Genomic DNA, 25,047 nt, shown 5'->3' with positions numbered 1-25,047 from the left:
AAAGAAAGCATGACCATCCCTGACAGACAGCTTTACTAGTTTACAAACACTCTAGAAATCACCATTGTGAGAAAACATTGTCCCGGATCTACATCCGGTTTACTAGGACAAAGGTTAGCCAAACAAGAACTCCTTTTACTGTGTCTGCGTTCTGAATATGAGGTCACCTGAGAGCCTGCTTCAGGTAATGAGAGTATTCGTCCCTGACTAATTAATGAATGGATTTGAAATGGCAAGTTTGCTTTAACCCAATGAACATGAATATTTTATGTCTTCTGTGCTCTATGATAATGATAATAATCCTGTTGTATGTATAGCAGTACCTTAGCCCACTCCATAAATTGTGTGAGAATTAAGCAATATTTTGAAATGGAAAATATACTTCATCCTCTTTGGGAATACACATGAAGGCCCTCTGGTTGCAATCAATTAAAAACAAAAAAAGCCTGCCATTAATGTCGAAGTTTTGCCTTTTCTAGGAATCCTAATTTCCCTTTGATAGTGTAATTGGATTCAGAAATACTGGAAGGCATCTCTGAAATTCTCCTGATCCCCAAACAATAAATCACAAGTCACTTTTCAATGCCTTCAAACTTAAATGAACCTGGAATGTTGAGACATCACTTCAGCTTTTATATCTCAACTCCTCTAGGGCAACTGACTTTTCCTTCTGTAATTCCTCCTCACTGTGGTCAAATAGGCATCAAGTCCAGGCAGCAAAGGGATCCAAGCTTGTGTAAACTAAAGATTCTCTAGCAGAATGAATGAGGCTAAGGAAAAGCATTTATTTGCCCTGATAGGAAAAAGGCAAAAAAGGTGCAAGATTTCTACTTTACTTACCTAGAGACTTGAAAGTTGAACAACTAGAACTTATAATAGTATTCACAAGGCATTACAGCAAATCGCTACTTATCAAGTCCTGCATTATGCGGCCCCCGCTCCTGTCTGGCCTTATTTCATATCACCTTCTGTTTGCTCCCCTCTCCTGATCACATTGGTCCTCTTTCACAGAGTTCATTATCTTTGCACACTTGTGTGTCTGCCCAGAACAGCCAGGCAAAATCTAAGACTTCACACTTGGTGAATATTTCTCCCTCGGTGGGGCTCATTCTGATCTTGAATCTCAATGATGAGCACCCCCAATTGTTACTGTCTCTATATACACTATTTATCCTGCATACTTCTCACAATTTGTAAGTTCACTTCTACCTGTGTAATTCATTTACGTCTGCCTCTCTTGAAGACCGCAGGCTTCAAGGGGGACAAGAACTCTGTCTCTCTGGTTCACCTGGGGAACTCAGGACAGCATAGACTGAGTGCTTTATTTATGGAGTAAATGAAGGAGAGCAATTTCAGGGACCAGATGACAAGTGTGGTAGAAGGCCAATATCCTCACTTTTGGATGAAAGCAAGACCCCTGTGGCCGAAGAATAGGAAGCCCCCCAGGACCTTCCAGAAGCAGCACTCCTGAGCTGGGCGCGTGGGCCCTCATGTTGGCTGGTGACACTGGTGTGGCTTCTTAAGAGTCTCTCGGGCATGAAAAAGTGGGAGCCAGTGAGGGTGCCACACGGTAACCAGCACCAAAGTGATTCAAGGGACCCTGGGAACATCTTTAGAGACTCCCAGTAACATCCCAGAGGAGTATATATCATTGTTGGCTAAGCAACAGTTAGAACTGGACATGGAACAACAGACTGGTTCCAAATAGGAAAAGGAGTACATCAAGGCTATACATTGTCACCCTGCTTATTTAACTTGTATGCAGAGTACATCATGAGAAACGCTGGGCTGGAGGAAGCAAAAGCTGGAATCAAGATTGCTGGGAGAAATATCAATAACCTCAGATATGCAGATGACACCACCCTTATGGCAGAAAGTGAAGAGGAACTAAAGAGCCTCTTGATGAAAGTGAAAGAGGAGAGTGAAAAAGTTGGCTTAAAGCTCAACATTCAGAAAACTAAGATCATGGCATCTGGTCCCATCACTTCATGGCAAATAGGTGGCTGACTTTATTTTTGGGGGCTCCAAAATCACTGCAGATAGTGATTGCAGCCATGAAATTAAAAGACGCTTACTCCTTGGAAGGAAAGTTAAGACCAACCTAGATAGCATATTACAAAGCAGAGACATTACTTTGCCAACAAAGGTCCGTCTAGTCAAGGCTATGGTTTTTCCAGTGGTCATGTATGGATGTGAGAGTTGGACTATAAAAGAAAGCTGAGCACTGAAGAATTGATGCTTTTGAACTGTGGTGTTGGAGAAGACTCTTGAGAGTCCCTTGGACTGCAAGGAGATCCAACCAGTCCATCCTAAAGGAGATCAGTCCTGGGTGTTAACTGGAAGACTGATGCTGAAGCTGAAACTCCAATACTCTGGCCACCTGATGGGAAGAGCTGACTCATTGGAAAAGTGTGATGCTGGGGAAAATGCCTGATGCTGGGAAAGATTGAGGGCAGGAGGAAAAGGGGATGACAGAGGATGAGATGGTTGGATGGCATCACCAACTCAGTGGACATGGGTTTGGGTTGACTCCGGGAGTTGGTGATGGACAGGGAGGCCTGGCATGCTGTGGTTCATGGGGTCACAAACAGTCAGACACAACTGAGTGACTGAACTGAACTGAAAACCTATTTAGTCTGTACACATCTGAACTGCATGGGTATTTCAGGTTATACCAGCAAGCCTGAGCTGTTATCATTTAATTATTGCAAATTAATCATGTAAAGCCACTGCTAAAAGTTCTCTTAAGTGTATAATTCTGTTTATGACATGAAAAATTTCATCCTGAAAAAAATTAATTTCTCATCCCCACTGCTTAACTAGTAACAATTTTCATGAGCACTATATAAGAAAGCCAACTTTTCAGTTTTAAAAAACTACTTAGAGCTCCAGTCTACTGTGCCAATGGCCAAGAAGCCCATGAGTCAGATAAACTATAGCATTTTTACCCTTCCTAAGAGTTGTGCTGTCCAATCCATATCCTCTCACCTGTATTCTACCTTTCTATGGGCTTCCCTAATAGCTCAGTTGGTAAAAAATCCACCAGCAATGCAGGAGACCCAGGTTCAATCCTTGGGTGGGGAAGGTCCCCTGCAGAAGGGAATGGCTACCCACTCCAGGATTCTTTTTCTTCTTTAAAAAATTTTTTTTTCCATTTATTTTTATTAGTTGGAGGCTAATTACTTTACAACATTGCAGTGGTTTTTGTCATACATTGAAATGAATTAGCCATGGATTTACATGTATTCCCCATCCCGGTCCCCCCTCCCACCTCCCTCTCCACCCGATCCCTCTGGGTCTTCCCAGTGCACCAGGCCCGAGCACTTGTCTCATGCATCCAACCTGGGCTGGTGATCTGTTTCACCCTAGATAATATACATGTTTCGATGCTGTTCTCTTGAAACATCCCACCCTCGCCTTCTCCCACAGAGTCCACAAGTCTGTTCTATACATCTGAGTCTCTTTTTCTGTTTTGCATATAGGGTTATCATTACCATCTTTCTAAATTCCATATATATGTGTTAGTATACTGTAATGGTCTTTATCTTTCTGGCTTACTTCGCTCTGTATAATGGGCTCCAGTTTCATCCATCTCATTAGAACTGATTCAAATGAATTCTTTTTAATGGCTGAGTAATATTCCATGGTGTATATGTACCACAGCTTCCTCATCCATTTGTCTGCTGATGGGCATCTAGGTTGCTTCCATGTCCTGGCTATTATAAACAGTGCTGCGATGAATATTGGGGTGCACATGTCTCTTTCAGATCTGGTTTCCTTAGTGTGTATGCCCAGAAGTGGGATTGCTGGGTCATATGGCAGTTCTATTTCCAGCTTTTTAAGAAATCTCCACACTGTTTTCCATAGCGGCTGTACTAGTTTGCATTCCCACCAACAGTGTAAGAGGGTTCCCTTTTCTCCACACCCTCTCCAGCATTTATTGCTTGTAGACTTTTGGATAGCAGCCATCCTGACTGGCGTGTAATGGTACCTCATTGTGGTTTTGATTTGCATTTCTCTGATAATGCCACTCCAGTATTCCTGACTGGAAAATCCCATGGACTAGGAGCCTGGTGGGCAATGGTCCATGGAGTCGCAAAGAGTTGGACATGACCGAGCAACTAAACCATCTCTTGAGATGTTAGATTTGTGAGTATGCCATTTTACTTTATCAATTGATTCCACTGACAACTGCTAGAATTAGAAGCAAAACAGTGAGAAGGCTATGTGAGGAACGAATAGTTGGCTCACAGGGAAGGCTACTCATAAGCCATTTGGAAGCCCTTCCTGTCCTTCTGACCATGCATATCCCAGACACATGAGAAAGCACAGAGAACTGGAAATAGAATTCTGACCCCAGATCTATCTACTCAGTGACATCAAGGAACACAAGCATGCTGAGTTTCTAAAGATCCACCTCACCATTACAAACTGGTTGTTGCTTTTTGGTCGCTCAGCCATCTCCGACTCTTTGTGAACCCATGGACTGCAGCATGCCAGGCTTCCCTGTCCTTCACCATCTCTTTGGAGCTTGCACAAACTCATGTCCATTGAGTTGTTGATGCTATCCATCTCATCTTCTATCACCTCCTTCTCCTCTTGCCTTCAATCTTTCCCAGCATCAGGGTCTTTTCTAATGAGTTGGCTCTTCACATCAGGTGGCCAAAGTATTGGAGTTTCAGCAGGAGTCCTTCCAAAGAATATTCAGGATTGATTTCCTTTAGGATTGACTAGTTGGATCTCTTTGCAGTCCAAGGGACTCTCAAGAGTCTTCTCCAATGCCACAGTCAAAAGCACCAATTCTTCAGTGTTCAGTCTTCTTTATGGTCCAATTCCCACGTCCATACATGACTATTGGAAAAACCATAGCTTTGACAAGATGGACCTTTGTCAGCAAAGTAATGTCTGTGCTTTAATATGCTGTCTAGGTTTGTCATAGCTTTTCTTCCAACAAATGAGCATTTTTAAATTTCATGGCTGCAGTCACCATCTGCAGTGATTTTGGAGCCCAAGAAAATAAAGCCTGTCATTGTTCCCATTGTCTCCCCATCTATTTGCCATGAAGTGATGGGACCAGATGCCATGATGTTTGTTTTCTGAATGCTGAGTTTTAAGCCAGCTTTTTCACTCTCCTCTTTTACTTTCATCAAGAGGCTCTTTAGTTCCTCTTCGCTTTCTGTCATAATGGTTGTGTCATCTGCATATCTGAGGTTATTGATATTTCCCCCAGCAATCTTGATTCCAGCTTGTGCTTCCATCCAGCCCAGCATTTTGCATGTTGTTCTTTGCATATGTTAAATAAGTAGGGTGACAATATACAGCCTTGATGTATTCCTTTCCTAATTTTGAACCAGTCTGTTGTTTAAGGAATCTCAAAATCTATTACAAATTAGACCACCAGGGGACCTACTACTGAAAAGATGCTTTAAATTTAATGTTCTCATTTCAAGTAACAAACTTCTCATATCGGATCAAGTTCCCTAAGGGTGAAGATTAAGGCATTTTGCTATTAAATATTAAGCAAAATTTTTTTTAAAAAAACATCACCAAAACATGTCCACCAAATCTAATGGGCCAGCCAGCCTTTCTTCACTTTCTACCATAGGGTACTCTGGCCAGAAGGGGCTTTTATACCCATGGCTATTCAAATGCTACCCTGACTACAAATTCCTGTTGGATGGTTCTGTGGTTCATCAGACAAGGGTGTGTTTCACAGTCTATTAGAATGTGACCAATCAAAGTCTCTCCTGTCTGAGGTCTGAATCTGAGGTGAAACATTCTCATACACTTTTTGAATGCTAAACTTAAATACTGCAGGATTAAATAGTGCAGAATTAAGAAGTAGGTGTTCTTAAGAATCAGCAAGAAGGACTTCTTTGTTCTTAAAAAAAAAAAAAAAACTGGCAACCAAATACAAGATATACGATCAAGGTTAAAATTAGATATGAAGCCAAAAATAAAATGAAAATATGCCCACACTGTATCAAAACTGTTGGCCTAATTTTCTTTCTTGGCTTTAATATGTTTTTGATTGGATATACAAGGAATTTCTGTTATACAAGAAAAAAAAAGCAGCAGAGAGATTCAGTTTAGGATTAAGAGATTTATTTGTCAATCTACTAACAAGTACAACTAAGCAGCTTCTTTGTTGTTGTTCAGTCATGTCCAGCTTTTTGCGACCTCATGAACTGCAGCACGTCAGGGTTCCCTGTCCTTCATCATCTCCTGGAGCTTGCTTAAACTCATGTCCATTGATTCAGTGACGCCATCCAACCATCTCATCCTCTATTGTCCCCATCTCCTCCTATCTTCAATCTTTCCCAACATCAGGGTCTTTTCTAATGAGTTGGCTCTTCGCCAGTATCAGTCCTTCCAATGAATATTCAGGATTGATTTCCTTTAGGATTGACCGGTTTGATGTCCTTGCAATCCCTGCTTCTCAAGAGTCTTCTCCAACACCACAGTTCAAAAGCATCAATTCTTTGGTACTCAGCCTTCTTTATCTACAGTATTGTACTACTGATGGAATAGTAAAATTCACGTGGGCCAGAAATTTCTGAAGTAGGTCAACACATACAGACACAAGCTAACAACCCAAAACAGAAATCTAGAAATGAAACAGACTATTCAGCAAAAGAGCCATTTCCTTTAAGTCCTATATACTTAAAAGCATTAGAAAAATATATATCAGAAAAACTAGGTTTCCTGCACCAGAGTAAACCTACTATACTTCCACCAGAAAGACATTCTCATTATAAGCAGGGATTGGTATTGGGGTTTATTATAATTCTATAGTCAGAAAGTTTGGCTGAATTGAATGTAATACTCAGTCAGATCTGATTCCAGAGTTACGAGACAGATTAACATGAATTAAAACAGGACAATTGAAAGTAACTGAAAAAACCAAGACTCCACTGACAGTGGATGTCCGAGACTAATCCACTAGCAAGCTTTTGTTTCACATAAGCGAAATTAAGCACAGATTTTAACTGGAGTCTATCTCTATCAGTGGTTTTAAAGAGGATCCACAACTCCTAACTAAATAAAAAGTGACAAAGCTAATTAGAAAACCAGGGCTTTCATAATCATATGACACAGAAACTGAGAGCACCTTGGGGGAAATTAGAGATTTTATGCTTTTTAGAACTTTCTGGAAATAATCTTTGTTCACATTTTGAAATGTAATTTTGAATTTGAAAGGTAATTTTGAATTGTTCCCCCTCCTCCCAAATCAGATGTCTTCATAAACAGTAAGTCTGTGAACTCTTATCTGGATAGTCAATCATTTTGCATTGGAATCTGCAGATCAGTAAGCAGAGAGGGTGGCTGGGGCTGGCAGTGGATTCAACCACAGGAGGAGATAGCTTCTTTTAGGTTTCTGAAATTTGGTTTTCTAGGAAGACATTTCTTCTGTTGAATTTCCTTGAATTTTGGGGATGAGTGGGAGGAATATGGTCAAAAGATAATTGAAATGATAGCTTTGTTACAACAAAAATTATATTGTATTTCAGTCTATCTTTCTGATGCAATTAAATAAACTTAAAGATACATTAACTTTTAGGTTTGAGACTAAATTAATGCTGAGTGTGTGTGTGCGCACGCATACTGCATGTTCTTTGCATATTCATTCAGGCCTGGCTCCAAACATTCCACAGAGCAGCCAGCTCTTTGTATATTTAAACAGCAAAACTATGATTCTACCACCTTGCCAAAGCATACAATTGCTGAATATGAGGGTGAGTCATCTAACGCGTGGTACTTTGAAGTTATATATTAGATGATTCAGCCTATCACTTGCAAATATTTTAAAATAACTTTTGTATATTATTTTTCACATTAAAATTAATAAATCTTCTTATTTAGGGAATAAACACCTCAATAAAGACTTTTTAAAGAAAAAATGGTATCTGGAAAACCAGGAGCAATGAGTTACAATCAAATTGGCAATGGCACAGTTTTTAAAATGGTAATGCCATGCCATATCAAACTGATTAACATTTATTTCTGATAAATATAAACAAGGAAAGTAATCAGTATAGTTCTGTCAAGCCACTTATAGTCCCTAATTCCCTAGACTATTCAACTTAACATACAGACAACTTTTAATCAGGAATCACTCAACTGTATTTATTGACATCATTTAACTAACACCAAGCCTGTCTAAACCCAGGAAGGGCTAACAGAATTTTCTGCCTTTTTTTTTATTATTATCAATCATCATTTAAAAATCATAGTATAACTGTTTCATAGAGACACTATTTTTCTTTTAAAGAAAATTTTCCTCTATTGAATTTCAACATCAATAAACATCACAGCATAATCACTGAACTGAATATAAGGGAAAAGATATTCACTCTTTTCTAAGACTTGCATTGTAAAAGTGCATGGTGGTGCAATAAATCCTGGATTTCTCACAAAAGACTTAAATATCCCTGGCTATATAGCTGGGGGAACAACTCACTTCACACATCCAACCATATGCTCACGAATGAGCAAATATTCTGTTGCTTGCATACTCCAGAGCCTAAAGATACTCTGCCATTGTCGGGAAACATAAAAGCTGAAGGCCACCTGGAGGATCTACTGCACCCTGAGCAGCGATAGTAGTTTTAATAAAAACTGTAATGACTCATTATAGTAAAAATTTATACTGATGAGGCTCCTCCACACATTTACACCATTTAGACACACAGTTTTTAAAAGTTAATTGGCACAGTTTTAAAAGAGATTCCTAAAGAGAGAAAAGAATTGAGGCCGAAAAGCAAAGGAGATGAGTGAGACTGAAAAGGAGATACAGATGATAACGTGATGGCCACAAAATTTTATTGCATTTAAGAATCACCTGGGAAGCTTGGTAAAAATGCAAGTTTCCACGTTCTACACCCAAGACTCCAGATTTTGTTGTTCTAGGCTGGAGTCAAGAAATGTGCATTTTTTAATACACACCTAAGATAAGATGCTGCTGCAGGCAACTTACACTCTGTATTTTGAAACAAATACTGTAACACCAGCAAGCACTGGAAGATAGAAGGCCTTCTAGACCAACCACATTTCCTTACCAAGAGGCAAGACTCAAAAGTCATGTGAAAAGTCAATTCTTAAGAAAGGCAAAAAAATAGGGGAAGGTAGGCAAAGAGAGAAAAATCAATCATACAAAAATTGAAATATAAATCAGTGGAACAGGACAGAAAACCCAGAATAAGACCATGTACTTACAGTCCATTAATCTACAACAAAGGAGGTAAGAGTATACAATGTTGGAAAGGCAGTCTCTTCAACAAATTGTGCTGGGAAAACTGGACAGCTACATGTGAAACAATGAAATTAGATCATTCCCTAACTCCATACACAAAAATAAGCTCAAAAAATGGGTTGAAGACCTAAATGTTAGACCAGACACTATAAAACTCTTAGAGGAAAACATAGGCAGAACACTCTCTGACATAAATCAAAACATCTTTTTTAATCCACCTCCCAGGATAATGGAAATAAGAGCAAGGATAAGCAAATGGGACCTCCTTAAACTCAAAAGCTTTTGCGCAACAAAGGAAACAATAAGCAAAATGAAAAGGCAGCCCACAGATTGGGAGAAAACAATTGCAAATGATGTAACTGTTAAGGGATTTATCTACTCCAAAATTTACAAACAGCTTATGACACTTAATAGTATCAAAACAAACAACCCACTCAAAAAATGGGCCAAAGACCTGAACAGACATTTGTCTAAAGAGGACATACGGATGGCCAATAGTCACATGAAAAGATGTTCAACATCACTAGTTATTAGATAAATGCAAATCAAACCTACAATGAGAGATACCTCATACTGGTCAGAATGGCTAGCATCAAAATATCTACAAACAACAAACGCTGGCAAGGATGTGGAGAGAAGGGAACCCTCCTATACTGTTGGTGAGAATGTAAATTGATGCACCCACTATGGAGAACAGTGCAGAGGTTCCTTAAAAAACTAAAAATAGAGCTACCATCCACATGACCCTGCAATCCCACTCCTGGGTTTATATCCAGAAAAAAACAGGGCCCCAAAAGATACATGCAACCCAGTGTTCTCTGCAGCACTGTTTACAACAGTCAAGACATGCAAACAGCCTAAAACTCCATCAACAGAGGAATGGATAAAGAAGATGTGGTGTACACACACACACACACAGATATACACACAATGGAATGTTGCTCAGCCATTAAAAAGAATGAAATAAGGCCATTTGCAGCAACAGCAACATGGATGGACCTGGAGTGTCACACTGAGTGAAGTAAGTCAGAGGAGAAACATCATATGACATCCCTGACACGTGGAAAAGAAGTATCATATGACATCCCTTATATGTGGAATCTAAAAAGAAATGAAAGAGACTCACAGACTTAGAAAACGAACTCACGGTTGCCAGCGGGGAAGGGACAGTTAAGGACTTTGGGACAGTCATGTACACACTGTGATATTTAAAATAAATAACCAACAAAAACTGCTGGAGAGCACACGGAATTCTGCTCAGTGGTATGCGCCAGCCTGGATGGGAGCGGGCTTTGGGGGAGAATGGATACATGTACATGTATGACTGAGTCCCTTCACTGTTCGCCTGAAACCATCACAACGTTGTTAATCGGCTACACCCCAATACAAAATGTTTTTGGTGTTAAAAAACAAAATTTTTTTTAAATTAAATTAAAAACTCAATCATGGTGAATTATTCTTCAGTTTTGAGAGGGTCCCATAATATTTGTATTGCCCAGGTCATCAGTTCATGAACAACTCCAGTGTTAAATTTCCTGAATGGAATTAAATGTATTCATTTATACAGAAGTGTATTTAAATGCCTATGTGTGGCGAGCATAGTAGAGATTAAAAAAAATAAACAACCCCACCCCCCCGCCCCAATCCCCAGAAAAACAGGCATTGCCGTAAAGGTGCACCCAACCTCCACACAGAGAGAAAGCAGGCTCTGGGAGCAGAGTAGGATGAAAGGCATGTGTCGTTAAAGGTAAAAACCATTCTCTGGGGTTCACGGCGAGGAAAAACTGTCTTCCAGATTTCACTAAGGAGGAGGTGAGCATCAGAGAAGGCTTCATGGAGGTGGCATTCACAGTGACTCTTAAAGGGCAGACAGGATTTTGGGGGAGTCTTTTTTAATTGGAGGATAACTGCTTTACAATGTTGTGTGTGTGTGTACCCCCTCCCTCGAGAACACCCCCCATCTCCCATCCATCCAGGCGGTCACAGAGCTCCAGGCTCTGTGTTACACAGCAGCTTCCCGCTAGCCATCTATCTTACACATGGTGAGGCAGACAGGTTTTGAACAGGATTCTCCAAGTGCAGGAAAAGAGCACGCCAGGGACATGAACAGAATGTCCGAAAGTCCACTGAGAAACCTTAGGAGAATGTATATAGCTAATATTAGCTTCCACTGCAGTCCTAACTAGTCAGCGAGGCTCAAAATCTCTAAAAGGAAAATCATATAAATAAATGTGGAAACACATCTCCCTTCTCAGGAAACAGAAATGCCAACATCTGGTTCTCAACCCCACTTAGAGCAGAAAAAAACAAAACTGGACGTATGTTGTTACAAAGCGGGGAAACGGTGGTATTAAAAACCCAGCAAAGAGCTGTCAGTGGGCACTTTCCCAAAAGGCAGCTGCCAAGCGCTTCCTCTCCCACATTTACTCACTGTCACACCCTGGATGCTAGATCAGGCCTTGCAGATCGAACGTCAGTAGCAGGAGTGGCTGGGCAGAAAAGGTTAACTGGCCAACTGAACATACGTATCAGTGTTCCTTCTATTGCTGAGGTCCTAACACTTATTCAAGACAGACTCAAAAATACCATGGATCACAAGACCTGAAGAGAATTCAGAACTTTTGCTGTCTTTGGTACATATGAGTTTATGTTTTCTCCCCTTTGCTTCTGCTGAGAAAACTTCTGATGGACCATTTCTGAGCTAGGAGGCTAAGGAAGCAACTTTCTCAGCTGTCTCACTGGAGGTCCATCTTTGAAACAACTGTGTTGGGTACTCAGATCTGGTTTATTTCCACTTGTCAGCCAGTCAGGAAAGAGAAGCAAATTCATACACGCATCCTGTCTTGCATCTTGCAAAGTTCACTCATATTTTTAAACCAACATCCACCCAAGACCTTGCCAATCTTAGTTCTGATGTACACCAAGTCTAAACGTACTTTGTTTCTTGCCTAAGGTAGTGCTGCACTGAAGCCCAGCTGAAGTGCATTTATGATTTCAGACTACAAACTCTGCATTTAAGTTTTGCTCTGCTTTTGCATGACAGCAATCACTATGTCACTACACTGGTCCCTCAGTCTAAATTCTGCTTTGTGATGGTTTGTGCACTAAAGACAGATTACCCTGAAGCTGGGTACTGAAGATATTTTTGTAACATTATGTTCACTACATTATAGTAGAAGTCATAACATTCACTGCTCCATAGCATATACTATTGCTTTTATTCAGATTTTTATATTGCCCTAAGCATTTACTCTGATTCAAGAGGAAATTCTGATAGAGAAAAAAAGGATTTTTAAAACTATTTAAATGTTAGCTGTTTTATATTATGGAAACTGAAAAAAATACACATTCAAGAAATCACTCAAACCTCTATATGCCAATGTTCTACATTGAACTGGACTATATTTTAGTACAACCTTTTTGTCAAGGGAATATATTTCATATTTGTAAAATGCTACTTGATTTCTGTACTCTTGAAAGGAAGATTCTTAAAACAGTAGAATCCCATATAACCTTCTTTAGAAGTGTTATGAGATATTTGTAAATTTCAAGGTAGTATATGTTTATCTCTAGCAGTTAACTATATGAATGTAGAGTTTGGGGAACTGGAAACATAGCATTTAACAAAATAAAAATCCTGGGCTTCAAAAAACTTATGCTCAAGGGAAGATCCTATATAGTTAAAAATAAATAAATAAACAAAATACAGCCTATTAGATGGGGAGAGATTAGGAAAAGTACTTTAAGGATGGGGGTAGAGAGTTGGGGACAGGTTGGAATTCTAAATAGGCGGGTCAGGGAAGGCCCCTTTGAGAGGCAGCATTTAAGCACTAGGAGATACCCGGGTGAACCTGGGGAATGAGCATCCTGGCCGAGGGCAGGGCAAAAGCCGCGTGGCTGGGGTGAAACAGGGAGGAGGGGCAGTCACAGAGAGAGAAGACGTCTGAGAAATGACAGGGGACAGATCATACAGAGAATTGTAAGCTGTTGAGATATGGGATGGAAAGCTATTACAGAGTTTTATTTAAAGCATTAATGTGATATGGCTTACAGTTTTTTTTATTGAGATGTAATTCACATATCATAAAACTCACCCTTTGAAAGGGCACAATTCAGTGGTTTTTAGTATAGTCACAAGGTTGTGCAACCACTTCTAACTCCAGAACATTTTCGTAACCACAAAAAGAAGCCCTCGACCCCTAAGCAGTCACTCCCCTTTCCCATGCCCCTCTCCGGCTCTGGCAACCACTATCTACTTTCTCTATGGGTTTGCTTATGGTAGTCACTTCATATATATGGAATCATAATATGTGTGGCCTTTTGTATCTGACTTACTTTTTACCTGGATCTCTCTGACTGCTGTGATAAGAACATGCTGGAAGGAGGCAAAGTCAGAAGCAGGGAGACCGGTGAAGAGATCAATGCAGTAATTCAACTGAGAGATGAAAAGAGTCTGAAATAGGATGGGAAGTGAGATGGTAAATAACGGCTGGATCTTGAGTCATTTAGACAGGCTGGATATTGAGAATGAGAAAAAGAAAAGGAAAAGACAACTCTTTGGCTTTTGTCTCCATTCTTAAAAAGATGGGGCTGACACCTACTTAGGGTGCAAGGCTACTGGGGGTTGCAGACTGAGAGGAAACCACAGAGGCATGTTTTTAGAGATGTTAATTAAATCTGGGATGATGATGAGCCTTCTGTGTCAAGATGCCAAAGAGAGAGATGAATATGAGTCTGGAATTCAAAGGACACATCTGGGCTAGAGACAGAAATGTAGAAGTTTGAGAGTGGGAGACATTAATATCATGAAACTAAATAACATCATCAAGGACATGAGTGATTAGAGAAAAGAGAAGAAACACAGAGAAAGAGTCTATGGACATGTCAATATTTATATGTCAGAGAGATGAAAAAGAATGAACACAAAAGACTAAGAAGAAAACACAAATAAGGTGAGAAGACCAAGAGAGAAAAGAGTCTTAAAAATCAAACGAACACACATATCATGGCAGAAGGCATTGTCCACTCTGCCCAATACTGGGGACAGATCACTGAAAATTAGCCACTGGATTTAGGAACACGCCAGGCAGTCATTCAGAGTCCATGTATTTTCTTTCCCTCCATCTTGTTCAGTCCACTCCAGCCATATCTACCCTTGCATTTGCCATTTCATCTGCTAGGTGTATGCTTTCCCCAGATACGGCTATGAAATAGTCTGAGTGGAGTGAGGAAGTCACAAGTCTGACTGGAGTGGGTTCAAGAGACAGTGGTAGAAAAAGACGTGAAGTCAGCAGCAATTCTTTTGAGTAGTTTAGTTGTAAGGAGATGAAGAAAAACAGCTGTAAATAGAAGGTAGTGTAAAAGAGAGAGCTTTAAAATGGGAGACATAAAGACATGTTCGTGTGCTGGTGGGACAAATCAGTAGAAAGGGAAGAAAATTATGCCAGAAGGAACTCAGAATGGCTGAGATAGGGGACAGAATTAAACACATATCATCTGCTCATCAGATAGTCAACAATTAAAACATAAACCATCTACTTATATAGGAAAAACAAATAAGGACAAGTTATTTTTTTCCAGAGACACCGAAACCACTTAAAGTGATCTGGATCCATTCTTCAAGGCTAAAGTTATTGGATTAATTGTACACACAGGGTCAGATTCAGGCTTCGGCTCTAGGCTTAAGAGTCATAAGATCCAAGTTCAAGGACCATGATAAGTTACAGTGTTCCAGAAACTTCTTTTGACCTCCCTCTTTTGCTCACAGAATACTTATTAAGAGCAGCCTGTCCCTCTACCTTGTATAATTGATATGATGATCAAATAAAACATGTCCCTGTGAGGTATGTTCAGTGCTACTAGAGGAGGAACAACTGCACACCCCCGAGTCTCACTTCAACACTCTACACTCCAGTTCCAAGAAGGGGAGAAGGCAAAATGAAAAACTGGGGGAAGAATAAATAAAGCATCAAGAAGTAGAAGCTTTCTGGTTATATATTTGAAACACATTCAATAAGCTGGATATGCATTATGCCTTAATTTTCACTTTATTAAAAAAACTCAACAACCAAAAACCCTCTGGTTTAGATTCAGCTGAACCTGGGGCAAAAAAAAAAAACAAAAACAAAAGAAGTACACTAAATTTGACTGTAGATATGAAGCAAGATCATGCTTAAATAAAGATGTGACTTAATACCATCCCAGGAATCTCTTTTATTCTCCATGCTACCTGCCACCTACCAAGTGAAAGGGAACGTGTTAGCTGCTCAGCTGTATCCGACTCTTTGTGACCCCATGGACTGTAGCTCTCCAGGCTCCTCTGTTCACGGAATAATCCAGGCAGGAACACTGGAGGGGGCTGCCATTTCCTTTTCCATGGGATCTTCCTGACTCAAGGATTGAACCCTCATCTCTTGCATTGCAGGCAAATTCTTTACCATCTGAGTCATCCACCTGCCAAGATCATGTTAAATAAAAAGACTATGTGCTCCTCGACATTTCGTCAAATAAATATTAGCAGGTGTTTTGATTAATTTTTATCTGTTAATTAATTTTTAATTCTGCCTGCTTTGTGTATGGACCACAGCTCTCTTTAAGGAAAATATTCCTTACAGGGTATTTTGATCTAGCCATAAATTTTTCATTAATTATTTATTTCTTCAAGTAAACTAAAACACAAAGGTGTGTGTTCATTTTTTCAAGTGAAAAAATCTACCTTTATCAAAGAACGATTAACATGAAGAATTCTGATATGGAATTTACAATAAATGCCAAAGTTGAACTGACCTTATTACTCAGCGCCCCCTCACATTTGATCAGAAAACTAAAGAACTCAGCTAGCCATGGGACCTCACAAGCCTTTAAAGTGTGAAAGACAGAATATATGAGAAAATACACACACACACACCTGTATGTATATGTGCATGTGTATATGTCTCTCTCCTTTAAAATATGTCTATATAATCATATACACCACTTGGCAGAGGAGTCGGAGTTTCCTTGTGGGGACTTCCCTGGTGGTCCCGTGGTTAAGAATCCACCTGGCAATGCAGAGGATGTGGATTTGATCCGGGCCTGGGAATTAAGATCCCATACGCCACAGAGCAATTCAGCCCATGCTGCAACTACAGAGCCTGTGTGCTCCAGGGTCTGTGCACCCCAACTGGAGAGCCCGGGTACTGCAACTTCTGAAGCCGCACGCCAGCTAGAGAATCTCTGCAGCATAAAGACTCAGCATGCTGCAAGGAAGACACCAAGTGATGCAACTAAGACCTGATGCAGCCAAATAAATATTTTTTAAAAAGAGCTTCTTTGCAGAATCAGTGTGTACACCTCCTGTATAATTAAGAGGAATAAGAACTTCTTTTTTCCAATTATAAAGATAACTTTGTATCTTTACATTTATGAATACCTGTATACCAGTAACTTAGATACTGATTCTCTAGTTAGAATTTCAACATCTCACTAAAATCCCTATGACTCTTTTTTACATAAAACAATTCACTTTGTAATGATGTAAATTACAGAGATTCTAGGAACAAATTATTCTGATGGGTAAGTGTATCTACCTCAAGCTCCAACTTAGTGACACACTCCAGCATTATTGAGGAAGAAATTATCTTAAGTAAGTGATTTTTTGGAATTAGCTTTTATCAAAGTATATTGCTTTCCAATGCTGTGTTAGTTTCTAGCTGTGCAGCAAAGTGAAGCAAAGTATAAAGCATTTCATACTTAAATAAATGATATAAAGTGATTTTTCTTTAAGTTAAAACCTATCACTTAAGGGGCCCAAGTCATCTCAAGAATTGGTTTAGATTTGACTTTAAAGAAAGTTTTATCATAATACTATTATAGTATTATAATTATACAATTAAAAATGAATATAATGTCATAATTAACACTATTAAAATACTAACTCATCTCAATTACTTAGGGTCATCATTACAAATATGCAGTAATAAGCTACATTATAAGATCTTCATAAATTCAGAATTTGTTGCAGAATATGGATCCCTGTACCCTCATCCCAGGTAGATGCAGGCTACACTTTTTCTTAGATGACTCTGTCTGCCTCTTACAACTTTTCTGCCTTCCCTGCCTTGGCAGGAGGCCAGCAGTCATTTCTTGCTCCTATCAGTATGCCTGTAGCTAGCAGGCTCCCCTATTTTCATGCAGTTTTTTTCTTGATTCTAAAAAGTAGCAGTAGTAGAAAAAGCCATGGTCTCAAAGTGTGGTGGTTCTGCCACAGCCCAGCTGCAAGCCTTCAACAAACCACTGAACCACTTTAGGAATTCGTTTCCTTATCTACACAATTAGAGAACTGGACTGAATGATGGTTAAGTTCCATCCAACCATTAAAGTTCATAATGAATGAATTTTTCTAAGAGCTAGGAAGTCCACCACCTAAGTTTATTAGAACTGTGTCCAAACAAAGAATAGAGAAACTCAGAGAAAGGACCTCAGAAGTTTCCATACTTCTGTGCATGGATCTTGGGCTTGCTAGGTCATGGACTTTTCAGTCTTCTAGGTTCTTTGTTTTATCTCCAGTAAGTGAGGTTTTGCATTGGATAAATCATGTCTGGACAAATGGGACAGAATTATATTAAGTGCTTTTGGAACAGAAAATTAAATATGACTCTTAAATACACTTCTTTCACATAAAAGATAAGAATTGAGAAATTTTCAGAAATTCACAGAATTATTCCCTTATGAAAACTTTTGTTTCTAAGTGCATTTCCACTTGGTAAATGGAAACACATATAAACAAAATGCATGACACTACATGCATTAAAAAATGACTCACCTATAACTACATCATGCCCATCAACCAAGCCAGCAGAGAAGAGCTCCTGAGAAACGCCGTCTGCAGTATCTGCCCAAATGTGAAATGAAGGTGGATCAAAAACCACACAATAAATATTAACAATCAATAAAATTAGCATGTAAAATATATATATTTTTCATTTAGAAAAACCATCCATTTCAACAATTCAGATTCTATCAGGCGGAAAAATCAGAAGCAATGTGAAATACATTTGCCACATACAATTTGCATCCTGTTCTTTGTTCAACAGAAGTTCTACAAAATTACTGTTTCATTTTTGGTGAGCCAAGAAACTTTTGCCTTTTGTCTCTCTATCTGAATTAGTCCTCAAATACACCTCTAGAAGTTAGCTCATAACTGGTCCCTATGACAATGCTTTTCTTTCTTGCCAAGGTTAATTCCAGCCACCATCAATCTTTTCCTATCATTAGTAGCTACTGAGTTAGAATTTATGGCAAAGGTTGAAGAGGCAGCATTTGATACAACCTTATATTTGGTACAAACAGCCTGTGAGCTTGTTGGACTATTAAGATGAGCTATTTAAATGAATGCTATTAAGAAAATCCTTTAACGTGACATTGATCATTCGATAGCAACAGACTCATTCTCTTAGAAAATGTGGTTGAATAAAAGAATGTAGCGTCTCAGTGATAATTGACAGGGGTTAGCAATCTCATAAAGATGAGATTGAACAGGCTGCAGCAAGTGAATATAACAGAGATTACTTTGAGATGTAATACATGAGCATGACAATAGTGAGAAGTCTGTTTGAAGGCTTTGTGAAGGGAAATTGATAAATTGCCACGTGCTCAAAGAACCATTATGAATCTTGATGTTTTCACAAGGGAGACTACATGCTCTCCATGGCAGCCTTATATTATCACAAATATCCAGTATTAAGAGTTAGATAAGAAGAAACTGGGAAAGTATAGCTCCTGAATCAAGTAACCACCTAAACTGAACTACAGTTTGCTACGCCAAAGGCTGCCTTCATCAGAGAATGGGTTTCCCTGCTTAATCTGTGTTTCAAATGTGATGACTATGTAAGTGGGCTTGAGCATGTGCTGTGTATGTGTGTACTCATACTCAACGTGAGCACATAGCTCAAGGTACAATTACCTTTCACAGTGGGCTTTAATATGCTTAGCCTGGTGTCTAACTCATAGTAATTACTCAACAAATGGTAATTGTGATGATGATGAGGCAACCAGAGACCATCTGAAATGCACCTTCTTTCTCCCTCTCATACATGGCCCAATTTTCCAAATTGCTAACAAGACTGAGAGTTGATATATATGCTTTGTACTTTCAGAGAAACTGTGGTATTCTATCATTTTACTCATCTGATGAAATGGAATCAATGAAGGAAATGGAAAAGAAAAACAAAGGAATCTTACTAAACAATGAAATTCCATATAAGGTGGGCTTATCTTGAACCTTGTCCTCACTATTAGAAGTACAAGAAACACCATACAAAATTCTCTCAGAGATAAAATAATTGCATAGCATGAACCTTGCTGCTTAGTTCCTAAGTCGTGTCCGACTCTTTGCGACCCCATGGACTGCAGCCTGCCAGACTCCTCTGTCCATGGGATTTCCAGGCAAGAACACTGGAGTGAGTTGCCATTTCCTTCTCCAGGAGATCTTCCTGACCCCGGGATCAAGCCCATGGCTCCTACATCAGCAGGCAGATTCTTTATTGCTGAGTCACCAGGAAGCCCATAGCATGAACCCAGGATAGCACAATACAAGGCTCTAGTCTGAATATGATGTAGCTTTATAAAGTCGGCTACAACATTCAGCCTCACAATCTCCATCTTCCTGGATGCCACTAGAAACTTCAGGAAAAGCAGCATATTGAATAAAAGTGCCTGCGCCTCATAGATACCAGGCACACAGTAGGCAGTGGTTACATGTTACTGACTATCTGTTAAAGCAACTGGATGTGATACCACCATCTCTAAAGTTACCAATAAGATCTTACACTTGAGTAAGGAGCTATAATCAAAGAAGTCAGATGAGAATGGAATAATCAAACAAAGCCACACTGAGGGCTAGCACTAAAGCAGTATTGAAGCAAAGAACATTCCCAAATCATTAAAGTGTGCGGCATCTCTGACTGTTTTCAGGACTGTTGGGTACCAAATGAGTCATATCAAAATAGCAAGTGGGTGGTGCTTATTGGTCAAGAATGGAAATGTTCCTGGTTTGTGTGTGTGTGCCTTTCAGCAGTTATTTTTCATGCATGTTAAGTAATATGTCAGTAATAGTTTAGAACAAAAACTTGAGGTAACTGATAATTTATTTTTCATTAAGCTGCCTATCATTCCTGATGCATAAACAGGTTAAACAATCATAAATAATCATGTATGCTCTGCTTTCTAGACCATTACAGCTACATAACAAACACAAAGGGATTGCCCTCAAATGAGGACAGAATATTTGATACGTTCACTTTATACATTTGATGCCAGGTATATTTATGTGTGTATATAGCAGAGACATAGTACCCATGGTATGCATGCACAGATGGAGTGCAAACAACATCTGAAATGCTTGACAGCATCAGTAATCACACAAGTGCAGTGATTCAACTGTGGTGTTTCTGAAACTATTAATAACGGGATGTGCTCGCTGCCCAGGGAGGGCCAGCTATCATTGGGAAGTCAGCACTGTGGTCTCTGTCTGGGCAACAAAAGCAGAGACTGAATCTAACCATGGCAAATGAGGCTGCCAAAGCCAGCACAAAGGGCCAGGTAATACAGACAGTGCTGTCTTATCCCCAGCAATCCTCAACTCAGAAATTCATTTCTTTGTTCCCTTTGAAAATAAAATTGATTTTTATTGCCACTGTCAATCTTAAACAATCAGATGAAAAAAAATACTGTTAAAATAAGAATCTGTTATTTTTATTCACTATACTTGAAACTCTTATTATATAATTGTTAGATTCTTATCACAGAATTGGCTGGTCAACATTTTTATATTATGCCGAAATAGCTTTTAGATAACAGCAACTGGCAGTAGTTCAATTTCACAGACCGACTCTAAACTGTCAAAGATTCTCCCCAGAAAGAAAGATCAGTTAGGAAATTCACTAGGTCCTCATTTATGTTTCTTTTGTAAAAAGATATGTTGAATTCAAATATACTAGAAATCATCATGATGATTATTATTATTATTTTCTTGACTACACAGCATGGCACGCGGGGATCTTATTATCCCCCAACCAGGGATTGAACCTATGCTTCCTGCCCTGGAAGCACAGAGTCTTAACCACTGGACCACCAGGGAAGTCCTCTGGAAACCATGACATCTTTGTGTTTACAGGAGACTAGAGATCAGGGCCACTGAGTCCATAACCACCTATGGCCCAGGAACGTTATTTTATTTGGTGGGCGGGGTTTGTTCAAAACTGAGCTGGAATGTACTTAGAACTCTCTGGTTCCCACAATTCACTTTGGCTCCTGTAAGCATTTGCGTTTGTGTCTTCTTACAGGTGGTAACAGCAAGGAGGTCAAGCCATTAACTGACTGACCAGCTATCAAGTCAGGAAAGTTTCAGGTTTTCAAAATTTTAGCACATGCAATTTCAACTTATTGAATCGAGTCAAATTTGACACGGAGTTCTCATACATAAAATAATTATAGCCTGTTATATGTTCAAATGTATGAGATCAATTAAATATCAAGGCTATTTTCATGTAAAAGTCTGAAACCAGAGGTCAAGGACAGTAACTGTTACAGTCATAGCATTAGCACCTGATTTTCACTTCTTCAGACTGTTCTGGTTATGAACTAAAGAGTGGAAATAGCAATTTTCGTTCAACAACTAGTATTGTGATCTCTAAAGCCTGAATCCATTAATTAACCAAAAGGACTTGGGATTCTCCTGCATACCAGGTGCTTGCCAGGTGCTAGAGACACCTAGAAACAGGACGTGGTTCGAAGACGTCCATGCATCCCAGCACTAAAAGAACAACCAGTCTAGCCCTGACACTATTTCAGTAATTACTCAAAATGCTAAAATTACATTCAGCTGCCAGATTGGCATTGTTCCTACCAAGCCTCCTAGTGGTGCCTGTAGCAAGTAGCAGCCCAGACACTGCTCAACAGTCTTCGTATAATCTGAACGGACAACAGAGAGGCCAAGTATGCTACCTTTTGGTCTGATGTCATGGTTTGTTGCTCAGCCGTAATTAGGACTGCTATGCTCATCTCATCACACTCATCATAATGTCCTTTAGGCCCTGCATCACCATGCCAGCACTTCTTTTCACGCTTGAGCTAACAGATTTAATTTATAGGTGTGTGTATTCTGTGTAGCACGTGTCATTAGAGTTCATGCAATCAGTAGTAGCTTTGGTTTGGATTCTCTGCAATTACTACATTATCCTTCCTTCCTTTCTTCTTTCCTTCCTTCCCTCCTTTATTGTTAGAGAACACATTTTTGAATAGCAAATTATAACCACATGCTTATGATCAATTTCTGAAATGCTCTTTGTAGCAATAAAATAATAATTTCAATTGAAACTTACCTCTTCCTGGAGTAAACTCAAATCGTATGTCATTAAGTTCCTTCCTGGAGTTTCTGAAATTACATAACATATTAAAATCTAATGAAGCAGAGTTTAACCAAAATAAGTGTATTCTAATTTTTATAAGATGCTACTGACACACAGATAGCATTTAACAGTTTTAGGGTTACCTCTAATACTTCTTTAACTACAAGAGGCAGTTATGACAATAATACAGGAAAGTATTTGTTTAATTGATCACATTTACCTTATACAAACATGATTATATCACAAAATTCTAAAAATAAATGTTCCTTTTACAACATCTACACTAAATCAGTAACCTTAAATTTAATTCTGTAATTAAAATTTTCAGAAGCTTTTAGTCTAGCATAAATAATATTCAATACAGTTTTCATATTTTCCTTGGAAAATAGCATTTTATCAAATTATTTTTAGAAGTGAAACAAAGGGGATAGTCTTAGCAGTAATTTCATGACAGCACTATACATTAAATCATCCAACGAAACAGGCGTAACAACGTGTGTAGTCTGCTTTTAAAAATTTTATCTAAATAGAGGGGACCTGTGAATGTTGTAAAATTGCCCACTGAATATACAAACTTGAGAACAATTTTAAATGACTACATAAAAGTACAACAGACACATATATGTACATGCAACCAGAAAACTAAATGACCCTGGGGAAATATGGAACAAGTAAGTATCTAAGATATGAGTTTCCCAGAAACAGATTCATAGACAGAGAACGAACTTATGATAACCATTGAGGAAGGCTAGTTAGGAAGTTTGGGATTAAAATGTAAATGACTGCTATATTTAAAAAAAAATATGAGTTTTTCATTTATACTAATATCAAGACATGCTAAGGGCCAGTGAGTTATAATTAGAATGGTCTTAATTTCTCATAACACTAAAATATTATGAGTAACTCTCAACAGATACTAGAATTAAAGTTAATAAAAAAAAAACTTTAAGAAACTGCAACAGGACATATGAAATAGTAATTTCTGTATGCACTCTGCTCTGCTGCCGAGGGTGCCCAAGACTGAGACAGAGACAGTCTGAATACCCAGCCACGAACATTCTCCTTCCCATGCCAGGAGAGTGTGATCAAATCTTCTAATAGTGCAGTTTGATACTGTAAAACCTTGGGTCATTCAGTACAGTGCCTGAATCTTGATGACATCAGTCTCTGAGCCTTCTTTGTTCCCGAAACGGACGGTGGTCATGTCCTACCACACCCTGTGACACCAAGTGAAAGGAGGTTCAGAAAGACGACAAAGGCAGAGTGCTGACGGAGAGAAAGCTCTTCTCCTGGTGCCCAGGGAAGCGAGCCCGTTTAACACCTTCCACAAGCAGGGAGGAAAAGGGGCAAGAACTCCAGAGACACCCAAGCCCACGGTATCCACATGGGAGCCTTGAACCTTGGCATATCCTCTCTGGTGTCTGCACCACGATTTTATCATTACTCCTCTGGGAGACAAAAATGGGACCAGCAGATACTAGCAATTGCTATAACTGTGCTTTATTTAGGACCTTCTGAGGATCTGAAAACTGAAAATTGTGGATGTTCACACTAAAAAAAAGTAGAAACATGATCAATATGTGAAATTGCAGGCAACATTCAGAAAACTAAGATCATGGCATCTGGTCTCATCACCTCATGGAAAATAGATGAGGAGACAGTGGAAACAGTGTCAGACTTTATTTTGGGGGGCTCCAAAATCACTGCAGATGGTGACTGCTGCCATGAAATTAAAAGATGCTTACTCCTTGGAAGGAACGTTATGACCAACCTAGATAGCATATTACAAAGCAGAGACATTGCTTTGCCAACAAAGGTCCGTCTGGTCAAGGCTATGATTTTTCCAGTGGTCATATATAGATGTGAGAGTTGGACTGTGAAGAAAGCTGAGTGCTGAAAAATTGATGCTATTGAACTGTGGTGTTGGAGACGACTCTTGAGAGTCCCTTGGACTGCAAGGAGATCCAACCAGTCCATCCTAAAGGAGATCAGTCCTCGGTGTTCATTGGAAGGACTGATGCTGAAGCTGAAACTCCAATACTTTGGCCACCTCATGCAAAGAGTTGACTCATTGGAAAAGACCCTGATGCTGGGAGGGATTGGGGGCAGGAGGAGAAGGGGATGACAGAGGATGAGATGGCTGGATGGCATCACCGACTCGATGGGCATGAGTTGGAGTAAACTCCGGGAGTTTGTGATGGACAGGGAGGCCTGGCATGCTGCGATTCATGGGGTCGCAAAGAGTCGGACATGAGTGAGTGACTGAACTGAACTGATGGAGAAGGCAATAGCACCCCACTCCAGTACTCTTGCCTGGAAAATCCCATGGACGGAGGAGCCTGGTAGGCTGCAGTCCATGGGGTCACTAAGAGTCGGACATGACTGAGCGACTTCACTTTCACTTTT

The 25,047-nt window shown here is 39.4% G+C and overlaps 1 protein-coding gene across 2 annotated transcripts in view; it reads right to left on the bottom strand.

The window, feature by feature from the left end:
* The window catches only part of STK39 (serine/threonine kinase 39), a 310,739-nt gene that overhangs the window by 42,384 nt on the left and 243,308 nt on the right, over window positions 1-25,047 (bottom strand). For both annotated transcript variants that reach the window (XR_011490963.1, XM_070476097.1), the window contains exons 15-16: window positions 22,615-22,667; window positions 18,057-18,125 (exon numbers count right to left, since the gene is read on the bottom strand). Coding sequence is in view for 1 of the 2 variants with exons in the window: in XM_070476097.1 (XP_070332198.1) it covers window positions 18,057-18,125; window positions 22,615-22,667 (122 nt within the window). In the remaining variant the exon portion in view is untranslated. The remainder of the gene's footprint in view (window positions 1-18,056; window positions 18,126-22,614; window positions 22,668-25,047) is intronic.

This window comes from Odocoileus virginianus, chromosome 13, assembly GCF_023699985.2.
Source record: "Odocoileus virginianus isolate 20LAN1187 ecotype Illinois chromosome 13, Ovbor_1.2, whole genome shotgun sequence".
Lineage (NCBI taxonomy): Eukaryota > Metazoa > Chordata > Mammalia > Artiodactyla > Cervidae > Odocoileus > Odocoileus virginianus.
Note: the sequence above shows the minus strand (reverse complement) of the source record. Positions and strands in the feature narration are given on the sequence as shown.